At 54.8% G+C, this 12,065-nt stretch overlaps 1 protein-coding gene across 2 annotated transcripts in view; it reads right to left on the reverse strand.

Annotated features, from left to right (window-relative positions):
* BMP7 (bone morphogenetic protein 7) overlaps positions 1–7,968 on the reverse strand; it is an 88,800-nt gene extending 80,832 nt beyond the window's left edge. The window contains exon 1 of one of the 2 annotated variants that reach the window (XM_007449446.1): positions 7,032–7,968. In XM_007449446.1, coding sequence (XP_007449508.1) covers positions 7,032–7,449 — 418 coding nt within the window. In that variant the 5' untranslated portion in view covers positions 7,450–7,968. The remainder of the gene's footprint in view (positions 1–7,031) is intronic. The other variant, XM_007449447.1, reaches the window with a different exon arrangement.
* Positions 7,969–12,065: the final 4,097 nt, after the last annotated feature.

A 12,065-nucleotide genomic window follows, 5' to 3' on the forward strand; every position in this document is an offset into this window, starting at 1 on the left:
GGGGGGCAGTCTTGCACCTGCTCCCATAAAAAATGGGGAAGTTGTGATGGTCTGTTAATGAATGCTTTGGGCTTGTCACTCCCTTGAATGAAGAAAAAGACAATTTGTACTTTGACCACCTTCCAGGAAGGGGTGGGAAGAAATATGTCAGTAATGCGAGTTTTTGAAATTAAAAGTTTTTATTTTGGAATAATTTTCGATTCAGAGAGAAGTTACAAGGATAGTAGAGAGTTCCTGTACACCCCCCATACAAGTTTTAGGTTCCCTAGCAGGAAAGTTTTTAAATAGCCATAGATGCTTAAAATCAAGAGAAAGTCAGCATTAGACTCTACTTATCCTCAAATAAGTTTGGTGTGCTCAAATTTCACTGATCTCTGAAGAGGAGGAAAATGCACGTGTCGTTGGGGGGCAGGGGATACACATATATACAAAGATGTACATCTCTGGGGCCATTTTCTTCATATTTCTAAAACGACATGGGTGGCTTAATCTTGGTACTTTAAGATCAAGTACTTAAAAACGGAAATTTGGACTATTATACCAAAGTGAATAGTGATCTGGCCACCAAAATACAAACAAGGTTTACCATTTATTGTGCACCTACTTGGTGCCCGACTCTACCCACGAGAGATATGATTTTGTCTTCATGAGGGTCTGTGGAGGAGGGGATTCTTAACCAGATTTCTAAAACGAAGAAACAAACTCAGAGACGTTAAGTAACTTGCTCAAGGTCACACAGCTAATAGGCAACCACAGTGGAAACAGACACATGGGTTGAAGCTGTGTCTAAAGAGAATCAGTGTGGATGCCATTCTGTTCTCTCTTGCCAAGTCACACCCTCTGCTGTCACCGAGAACTTCCGTTACACGGCAGTGAAGCCCCCCAACCCCCCACTCCATATATCACCCAGAATTAGCTGCAAAGTGTCAGGAAACTTGGCCAGGCAGCCCCAAGCATCAGCGAGGGCTGGAAGCCTTCACCGTGAAGCCCTTTATAGAAAGCCGCAGTTGGCAGCCCCTGCTCCTGCATGGGAACAAATTAACATTGGCATTCCAAACACAGGAAAGGAAGGAAATTGGAAACACAGTTTATACTTGGCCAGCTCTTTGAAATACTGTACCATGCTACCGACATCAATTAATGAAAAGCAGGGTTGTGCTGAGAGGCCCTGGTTTGCAAATGCATTAACACACGTTAAACATGTTTGTACAGGAACCGGATTATAAGCACCCTGGCTCCAAAACAATAAAGCAATTTACCCTAGAACTGGTGCTCTTGGAGTTGTCATTAATTCAATCCACTCCACGCGGATCAGCAAAGGCTTTTCTCGGCTCCCGGCAATGCCTCCCGACACAAATGTTGAAAGGACGGCATCGCACATGCTACTCTGAGTCTCACATAAGTAAGTGTCAAGCTTCGTGCACTGCTAATATGCCCCCAAATCATAAACACTCCACTTCGGAGAGCGGGGGAATCACACAGCGGCAGCCCTGGTATTCATCGGCACTGCCATTTCACATCGGGTTAGAGCAATTTTTCCCCGCAGAAGGTTAACTGGGAAATATCTGTTCCATATTAAGAAATACCAAGTCACATTTTTTGTCAAATATTATTTGTCAAATGCCATTTGCTGCAAAACCCAGATTTCAAGTGCAGCTGAACACACAGCTAATACCGAACGGTTCACATAATAGCTGTGGTTGTACATGGGATCATTTGCACTGAAAGCACCCCCCTTCCTCTATAAACTGTTTCAGAAATTGGAAAGAAAAGCATCTGAAGCTCTGGAATAAATAAAGTACTGTGCCTTGAGCTGCCCAGTACAAAGGACCCAGCATGCTGGGAGAACAGACGCAAAACAACCAAAAAGGCAACTGCCGCTTCGCTTCACAATTTTGTAAGAATGCTTAAAAGATTTTACATCATGGGGTTGAATCGCAACATATCTGGCTTGCAAAGACAGAGCCGGCTAGTTTCTTGAAAGACCAGCCTCTTCACGCACTGCACCCACCGGTACAGGCACCTGCGACCACATCCTGGGTCCTGGGTCCAGGCGACAAACATCACTGATGTGGCCGCCCTGCCCCCTCGCCCAGGTGACATCACCCCACGACTCCACATTGATCCGGGATCCATCAAGTCGCAGCACTATGGGTGTGCAAAGCTAAATGCGTTATCATTTTTACCACAAATTAACAGTTTCTATGTAAATATTGGTATTTCCTCACCCCACGAAGGTGAGAGGAGGCAAAATGGCACCGGCGCATTTGACTTAAACTAATTAAAAGCAGAGGGTCATGCAATTCAACGTACTGATTTTACCAGTGGGACTTAAATCTTTTATAATAAGTGTACACAGCTGCAGCGCTCTCCCACCGCCACGTTCTACAGGCTAATCCGTGCATTCCTTCTGACAATAACGTGACAGGTCCCACACATCCCTGCCTGTGCCCTAAGACCGGTGACACTGCCAGAGTGCATTAAAGCAGAGGCCGGCCAAAAAGCAGCCATGCCGACAGCCCCCGGCTAGGTCTGAAGAGTGATCGCCAAAGAATGAACGTGGCCAGCCACTTGGTGCAAAGGGCTCTCCATTCAAAATAGTCAGCTGGTGAAATGGATGGGCAGGCTGGGGAAGGGTGGCGGCTGGGGGAGTGTTAGGACACTCTGATTCTTGCAATGGGCCAAATATGACCTTACCCAATAGGGGGAAAAAAGATATTAAAGCGATAGGGGTGATCAATCAACTTAGATGAGGCTCTCCCTGGAATGAAGTCATCATCCTCTCCGAGCTCAGTGGACACGTGATATTCGCTCACATCGCAGGCACGCTGCTGGTCAAGGGTTCGCGGGCCAGCTGTGTTTATCCCGGCAGAGGCTTGACAGGCTACGACGCTACGGAAGGCCCCGACCCGAAAGCTCGCAGGAGCTGCGTCTCGGAAGCTGTTTCCTCTCTCTGTGCGTTCAGAGAAGCCCCCGCTTCGCTTCCCTAGGCCTCCTCCCTTACCCCTTCAAGGGCCGCCCCACAACCAAGTGACAACTCTGGAATAAACACCAAAACTGGCCACGCGAGCTGGCATCCAGGCTTCGGCCTTAACCTGCTCTGATTCCAGAAGGGAAATACAAAGACCCCCCCCCCCACCAAAGTTCAAACCTGGGTCACATATATCCTTGGGGGGAGGCGGGAGAAGATCTTTGATTTATATAAGCAGGAAAATGAGGTTTAAAAGAAGTGATGTTGAAAGGGTTACTAAAAACACAGCTGCTGGTGCACTCCTATAGCGAAGACACTGCAGAAAGAGAGAAAGAAAGAAAGAAAGAAGGAGGGAAGGCTGTGTGACATCTATATTAACCTCTGGCTGCTCACCAGTGAGGGCCGGCACTCCAGTGCTGGAATGTGGGGCAGCCCCTTCCAAATTTTAACACAAGCCAGGTTACAGCTGCGAGCGCCTGCAGCCTTGTGCTCCCTCGGCAGGCACTCCCTGCAGGAAAGTTTTAAACTGTAACAGAATCTTTTTCTAATACTCTACAGTGGTAGGGCCTGTTCTGAAGGGGCAAAAGGAGAGATCTTAATGCCAAACACTTGTCAACAAAAAGGATCGCCAGATGGTATAAAATAAAAGTAAAACTGAACAGCCTTCTCCCCACTCCTCGGCTACATTAACAAAAGCCACTTTTAGACACTGAGCCCAATAAGGATAGGTTTCTAACTTCCCCTCTTTTTAATTTAGCTTCAAAGATTAAACAAATGTAGTTCCTTCAGAACCTGGACAGAGATAAATGTGGGTCGCACACCCCCAGTACCAGGGGTTTCTTTAGAAGATCCCAAAAGGAGCTGCTGGATTTCTCCAAAGAAAGAAGCAGGGGAGGGCAGCTATCTTCGGGATTCAGTCTGCAGAACTCACATTGCCTGGGGACAGTTTAAGAGAGGGTAGCAGTCTGCACAGAGGAGTTGGGGGCTTGTTAATCCAAACCAGTTTACAAATCTCGCCATTGAACTTAAGAGGCCCAGCCTGGGAAGATGTAAGTCTCCCTCCGGCAGCTCAGCTAGCATTACAGGGGCTTTATTGTACAGGCTGGTCTTTGTCACAAGGTGCGGTCTGAGGTCCTCATTCTCAGCACCTGGTTTTGTCATAAATTCTCCTCTAGTTCCCTCTCTAGTTTAGATCCCACTCAGCCTGGCAAAAAGCTTGAATTCTGAGGAGAACGACTTAGAGGAACAAAAACCAGTTTGGCTGCAGACGGAAGACTAAACGCACCAGCCCCTGCAAAAGCCTTCAGACTTCAGGCCCAAGTCCCCCAGAGCACTGCAGGACAGCAGCGGTATGCAGTGAGGGAGGGAGGGGGTGCTGGAAGGAGGAGGGGGCTTTGAGGGGAGGAGAGGGTGGTGGAGAAAGTCAGTTTCCCTTCGAGGTCCCCCCCAGGTCCCCTGCAAGGTAACAAGTAATAGCTGCATATGAACAAACGACGTTTTTCTCACTCTTAGCAGAAGTGTGAGACTAAACGCATCTTTAGAAAACTTTGTATGTTACAGGTCAGTATGATCTGCAATTCAAGGAAAAATCGTGTGCTTTTTCTCAGCTTCCAAGCAGGTCTCCTACACGGCCCCTCCAACCCCACTGCTACCCCCCAGCCCCTCCTGTGGCAAAATCCCAGAACCCCACAAAATGGAAGGGACAGGCCGTTTATTCCCATGCTGCTGCCGAGCAGAAATTAAAGGGCAACCTTAGAAATATCTACAGGAAGAGTCTTGCCCAACTGCGGTCCAGGTCTTCACCCAACTAATTACCGAGAAAGTTTTAGGGACTGAGAAAGAAAGAAAACAAGGTCAGTGCACTCTGTGAAAAGCCACTCTGCCATCTAATTTGGAGTGATGCTCCAGAAAGCAAGACCTGAGAAAGTCAGGACTGTCCCACAAAGCCCAAAGCCAGCCTGACTGATTAAGAGGCTCAGACAAGCCGGTCTTTGTCTTTTCAAGATGAAAGAAATGGGACTAACGGGTTGAAAGGTGTGCGTACAGCCGGAGGAGGAAAACCACCCAGCTGTGGTCTTCTCAGACAAGTCCCAGCTTGCTCCCCGCTACCAAGGGGCAGCAAACAGCCCTGCCCCAAGTTTCCCAGAGGTGCCCAGGTGGCAACCTGGTCCTTTTCGGGCACGGGAGGAGCCCGTGTCTGGCCACGCGGTTGGTCCGTAAGCAGCGGGGTGCTTTCTGCACTGCGTTTGCAGAGCCCTCCACAGAAGCCAGGGCTTACAAATACCTTTTTAATGACCTCAGCCAGGCTCTGAAGGCCGCCACTGGGACCTGCTGGCATTCACTGGGAGTCACAGGTATCCAACAGAACAGAAGATACAATAAATCCCCAGCCAGAGAAAGGGCCCTGGTTAACCCCTGGCTTCAGGATGGATACAGAGCTCTGCTTTAATTAATTTATTTATATGTACGTATTTGGGATTTTTCTTTAGCTTCTAGTATAGGTCACAAATACACATTGAAAAAAAAAATCATACACAAAACTGCAGACAATGAAAAATCAGGCCCCAGCTCCCAAATCCCTAAGGCCCCAGCCCCAGTTCTGCCCTGCCCCCATAAAATCTATTTCCAATCCATGGCGTCTTCCTCCAGTGGGAAAGCATGATATACAAGCACGTATGTAACCTCACTGATCTGCACCTTGCTTTTTTCCACCCCATACATCTTGGAGATTGTTCTAAATCAGGACATATGGAGCTGTCTCATTCTAACAGGCTGCCTAGTATAATTTAAACTTTCTTGAAGTCATTTTGGCAGCTAAACCTCCCACCCCTTGCTCGCTGAAACTCGTTTCACTATTTGATTTTGGGCTATTATTAAGGACAGACAATGGCGTCCCGGGAACTCCAGGGACCTTATCTGGCGCGGGAAGCATTAAGGTTGATCCGCGCTTCCCGGCGCCCTCCATCCACGCCCCAGGTGCCCCGCGGGGGGCTTCAGGGTCATTATTTCCCTGTTGACACAGTGCCGGTGGGCGTGAGTTTGCTGTCTTGACTTCGTTCGTATTTTCGCAGCAAGTGACACTTGTAGAATGAAAGCGGCTCGGGAAACAGCGCTATCGGGGCGTGTTATCTCAGAAACCAAATATTTGATCATGAGCCCTATAGCGCGCAGTCGGGGGTTAGTCTGAGCAAGTCTGGTGAATGTGCACAGATGGAGCGAGGGCACCACCCCCGCCGCAGCTCCAGCCTCCGATCCCCGGGGCCGTCGCGGCTCCAGTCGGAAGCCGGGTCCCCTAGCCTCCCCCGGCGGCGTCTGCGGGGAGATCCCTCGCCACCCAATAGCCAGAAGCCGTGGTTTGCGCGCCACACGTGATAAACGCTGAAAATGGATTCTGCCAGTCCGGGACCTATCATTAAATATTTAAAATAGAAAGGTCGCAATGGCAACGTTTTTTCCCCCAGCTCCAGCCAGGAGAGCTGAGAGCGAGAGGGGCGCCCAGCGGTCAGGAAAGGGGCCCCGAGGCGCTCGGGGCGCGCAGCACGCTACGGCGGGCGCACCGCGAGGGGACAGGTAGGGCTTGCCAGGGCGGGGAAGGGAGCGCAACGCCCGCGATGCCAGGGCCAGGCAGGGCAGAGAGGGGCTCAGAAAGGGCGGGAAGTCAGCTTCGCGGAGCAGGGCCCTTTAAATGCAGGTAGCGCGGGCCCAGCCGCACAGGCACAGCTCACATGACCGAGCCCCGCGCTTTGAACTGAGCCGCGGCCCGCCCTGCGCCTCCCGCCCCAGAGGTGCAGTCGCCGACTAAACCCAGAGAGGGCTTCAGACCGGTCCCTACTTCCCCCGAACTCCCACAGGCCAGATGAGCCCGGCTCGCCCTACCTGGGGCGCGCGTAGCTTGGGGTCCACTAAGGCAGGGGGGTGGGAGGCCCTCGGCCAGGCACTGCCGTTTTGAAAACTACCGGGAGTGGAAAGATGGGCGGGCTGGATGTAAGACGCGGCGCCCTCCCTGTCCCAAAGCGACTCCTGGCCGAGACGCGCACCCCTCCCTCCCGCCCTCACTCACCGAGGTTGACGAAGCTCATGACCATGTCGGCGTCGGTGAGAAAGTGGCTGTCTTGCAGGCTGGCCAGAGGGGGGCCTTGGGTACTGAAGACGGCCTTGTAGGGGTAGGAGAAGCCCTGGCCGTCGGGCCCGCCGCCCTCCTCCACCGCCATGGCATTGTACAGGTCCAGCATGAACATGGGCGCCGAGTTGTGCTTGCCCTGGAGGTGGGGACGCGGGCGATGGGGCAAGCCCAAGATGGAGAGGATCTCGCGCTGCATCTCCCGCCGCTCCTGGCTGCGGAGGCGCCGGTGGATGAAGCTTGAGTGCACCTCGTTGTCCAGGCTGAAGTCGGCCAGGGCGGAGCGCAGCAGGAACAGGGGCGCCCAGAGCGCCACGAAGCTGTGGGGCGCCGCGACGCGCAGCGAGCGCACGTGCATCGCGCCGGCTCTACGCGCGACCCGGGCTCCGGGCACCCGGCACCGGGGCCCGCGCCGCCCCAGGTGACGGAGCGGGGCAGGCGGCCGTCCACGCCGCTCGGTCACTTGCTGTAGACGGGCCCCTCTGCGCCCGCGCCGGACATGGCCCCTCCCCGGCCGGCTGCGCTCTGCCCGGACCCCCGCCCCCGGCTCGGCGCTGGCCCCGGGGCCCCTCGCCCCGCACTCGCCCGGGCGCACCGCGGGGCTCGGAAACCGGCTCGAGCGCGAGCAAAGAGGCGGGCGCGGGTGGGAGGAGCAGCCAGCAAACCTAGGAGCCGGGAGAGCGAGCGCCGGGGTGGCAGCGAGGCGGCGGGCGAGCGGGCGCTCCTTTCTCCGGCTCCTCTCGCGCTCTTGCTCTTGGGCGGCGGGGACCCACCCTCTTCCGAACTCCGGCGCCCAGAAGAGGGGCCCCAGGTCGCTCTCCCGGCCCTGCGCACCCTTGATCGCACGAGAGGCCGCCTCGGGAGCCCCAGAGTGGTGCGCGCTGGGGCCTGAGAGGGGGAGGGGGAGGGGGAGGAGGAGGACGGGCTTCCGAGGGCCCCTCCCGCGTCGGCGGCCTCCCACCTGCCCTCGGCCCCGCCCTCCCCCCAGCGGCGCCCAATGGGTTCATTCATTCCTTCTAGTGCGCTCTGCAAATATTTACCCAGTGCCCACAGGGTGCCCAGCGCCGGGCCGGGCGCCGCGGGGATGCGGAGAGAGGAATCCGAGCCGGCCCTGCTTTCTCCGCACTCGTAGTCCGGACAGGGAAGGAGACCTGAGCGGCACCCATGGGATTTGCGCTGCGGTAGAGCAAGCTGGGGGAGTGTCGAGGAAACGCGGCGACACGAGAAGGCTTCCTGGCGGAGGTGGCACCCGGGGCCCTCTCGCCTCTTGCCCCCCCCCTCCCCGCCTTACTCCAGACACGCGGATCCCTCCCCGAACTTGTCGCCAGCTTGTTCTTGCACTTGCCAGTCCTTCTGCCTGGAACTCTCTCCCCTCCCAGTCTGCCTCCCCACCCCTGCCATCTGGCCAAGCCTCCACCTCCAGGTGCCACTCAGGTGCCACTTCCTCCCAGACCGTCGGAGATAAGGTCCCTTCCCCTCGTCACCCCCGCGCACACCTGTTCTATTTTCCTTAACTCCTCCTCCCACCGTCTGGCATTACTGAGTTATTCGTACCTTCTTTATTGCCTTGCCTTCCCACTAGAAACAGAGCTCCCTGGGGGCCGAGGTGGGACTCTCTCAGATGTCCTTGAGCCCAGGGCCTGGTAGCCACTGTGGCTGCACAGTCGTTATCTGTTGGATGACTGAAATTGCGTGAGCTGGAGAATTCCTCCCCACCTCCCTTCCTTGGGGGCCCAACCACTCCTCAGCCTGAGACCAGATATCCCGGCCCGGCACTACCTCTTTTTTTAAAAAATATTTATTTATTTTTTTAATTTATCTATTTATTTTGGTTGTGCCGGGTCTTAGTTGCAGCATGCGGGATCTTTAGTTGTGGCGTGCGGACTTCTTAGTTGCAGCATGCGAACTCTTAGTTGCAGCATGTGGACTCTCAGTTGCGGTATGCACGCGGATGTGGAATCTAGTTCTCCGATCAGGGATCGAACCCGGGCCCCCTGCATTGGGAGCGTGGAGCCTTGCCCACTGGACCACCAGGGAAGCCCCTCGGTCACTGTCTGACCCTCTCCACCAGCCCCCCTGCCTGGCCACACCTGAGGAGCGCACAGCTGGCCTTGCATCCAGTTCACCTCTGAGTGTCTGTGCCTGAGACCTCACCAGATGCTCCTGGCCTCCTTTCTTCCGTCCCCTCATTCATTCATCCCACGAATGACACTGAGCTGCCCACTTGGGGCCCAGCTCACACTGGGCATGGCACACAGGCGCCCCAGACAACCCAGAACCCGCCGTGGGACCCTGAGTAAACTACTGCTCTTCAGAGCCTCAGTTTCATTGTAAAACTGGGAGCAAAATAACACTTGACTCAGAGTGGCAGTGAGTACCGTGATCAAGTTCAATCTTGCCTCCTCCCTTTTCCGCCCCAAGGAGGCAAACCCACAAACCAGTGGTTGCCCGATGATGGGCTAGAGGAAGGGTGACCAGAGGGACTCTGGGATGAAAGGTGAAGGGCTGAGTCTGGGGACGGGGGTGTCCTTTAGGGGGAGGGGCCTGGCTAAGCCTCACTTGGGGGAGGCAGAAGCTCCAGGGCTGGTAAAGGGGAGACTGATCTTCCGGAGTTTTCTGCAGCATACAGGTGGTTCTGCCATGCAGCCTTTTGGGGGCTTCTGGACAAGACGGCAGCCTGAGGGTCCACATCGGTGGGGACAGGAGAGGCCAGAGGCCAGGCGAGGAGAAGAGGAACGCAAGGCTGTGGGTCCCAGTAGCCATTCCAGTCACATCCCGGCCCCATTACACAGGCTCCAGGCTGTGAGGTGGAGCGGGTCCTGGGCCCCCGGGCCCAGGGCTGGGCCTCTGCCCACCTGTCAATCAAGGCACTGTGAAAGCCCCCTCCACCTGCCTTCTTCCACTGACGGCTTCCTTCAACAAAGGTTTGTTGAGCACTTCCTGGGTGTCACGCAGGGTGGGCTCCACAGGCATGTGACCCGGTAGGTGCCCAGGCCCCCACGCTCACACCTGGCTTTAATGCTCTGCTATTGCCACATTGCAGCTCTTCGTGATCTACGAATAAAGGGTCCCCGCTTTCATTTTGCCCTGGGCTCTGCAAATTATGTGGCCCATCCCAGTGCCAGCACAGTGCTGGGCTGGAGGGGACAGGAGACAGTGAGCTCACCCAGTGGCCTCCACCACGAAGCTGGCTTTCAGGCCAGGGGAGACAAAGCGGGAAGCTGATACATGGTTTCGGGGTGGGAGGGGAGGCCACGCTCGGCCATCGGTTCTCTCAGGCAGGATGCAGTGCGCTCACCTGCTGGAGCCAGGCCAAGCGGGGCACACAGGAGGGTCGAGGGGGAGAGCCCCGGGTGGGCACTATGGAGAGTGAGAACCAACACAGGGACCTGCTGAGGCAGTCAGAGGGGCACTGGCTGGTCTAGTGTCCACCAGAGCACATGCAACCCAGATCATGTCAGCCTGTGATAGAGTGAAGGAGTGAATAAACAGGGAGCGGTGGAGGGAGGTGGGAAGGGGATCTCCTGGAGGAGATGCCATTGACCTGAGTCCTGGAAGGATGAGAAAGACTCGGCTTTGCCAGGGAGAGGCATCCCAGGCAGGGAGAGCAGCAAGTGCAAAACAGGCCCTGCAGAGCGAGGAACAGCCACCAGGCTCTGTCTCCCCAGAGCTCCCTGTGGCCCCGGGGTTGGCCTTCCAGGGACAAAGCCACTGCAACTGCTATGCCACCTCCAATGCCAGCTGAGATGAAGGAGGTTACTTTCTTCGTCTGAAATACTACTCGTCTGCAGCAGCCTTCTCTGCTTTTTAATCCACTGTCAAATCTCTTGGGGGGGATTTTAACAAGCAAGTGAGGCTGGGGGTGGAGGCGGCAGGTATTGGTGCTACCAGTCTACATCTGAAAACAACTGATTGGCTGGCGTCTGCGCTGTTCCCTCTCGGTCAGGGGAAGGCCCTGAAGCAAGGATTATGGTTTACCCTCTGTGCATCTCACCTGAGCCTGGCACACAGCAGGCACTCAATAAGTGCCTGTTGAATGAAGAGCAGTAAGCACAGCCAATACCTAAAGAGCACAGTGGATTGAGGGCTGACTGTGCAGGCACCAGGCTAAGGCATCTTGTGGAGCCCTCCCCCCGCCCACCTTGCTCTGGTATGCCATCTCTTCCCCTGCGAGATGGAGACGATACGCTTTCCATATCTGAGACCCGGAAGAGACCAGGTTCCCTCTGAACTCCCACCACCCCCTATTTAACCTGATTTTTCCTGTGATTCATGCCGGGGGTAGGGGGGCTCTTTATTTTCCCTGCTTCCTCCCTTAAAGGAGTCCCCCAGACTGCACCAGGCCCCCACTGAATGCTTGCTTGATTGCTGAATGAATGAATGCACTCATGCAAACAAGAATATCTGCCTGGAAGCACATCAGATGCTGGTTTGAGAGCGGAGGCCACCAGCAAAGGCTTCGAGATTATTTAGAGAAAGTCTTGGGTGGGAGCTGGCAGCCTGGGTTCACACGTCAGCCCTGCCACTTGCAGCCATGTACCAGGGATTTAACCTCTCTGCGCCTCAGTTCCCCCATCTGTATAATGGGGGGACAAATAGCACCTGTTTCCTAGGGTTGCTGGGAGGATTCAGAAGTTAATTCAACTCATGTAAAGGACTTTGCAAGGTGCCTGGGGCAGAGAGAAAGCATTTGATAGATGTTAGTTACCATCTGGATGAAAAGGAAAATATGTTAACAGGAAAGCCTCCTAAGCTTAAAAATAACAACACAACTTTTCATGATGGTCTGCTTTTTGGCCAAACAGAGGAAAGCAAATGTATCCTGACTAGGAGAGATCCAGGGCAGGGGCAAGAGCGTGAGAGCAGGAGAGAGCAGGGCAGAGAGGGAGAAGGGATCAGAGATGAAAGGGGGATCCCCACATTCCGATCTGTCTCATTGTCCCCCAGCTCCCACCCACCCCCCCCGGCCGCCCC

The sequence above is a fragment of the Lipotes vexillifer genome, unplaced genomic scaffold, assembly GCF_000442215.2.
Source record: "Lipotes vexillifer unplaced genomic scaffold, Lipotes_vexillifer_v1.1 scaffold524, whole genome shotgun sequence".
NCBI classification, from domain to species: domain Eukaryota; kingdom Metazoa; phylum Chordata; class Mammalia; order Artiodactyla; family Lipotidae; genus Lipotes; species Lipotes vexillifer.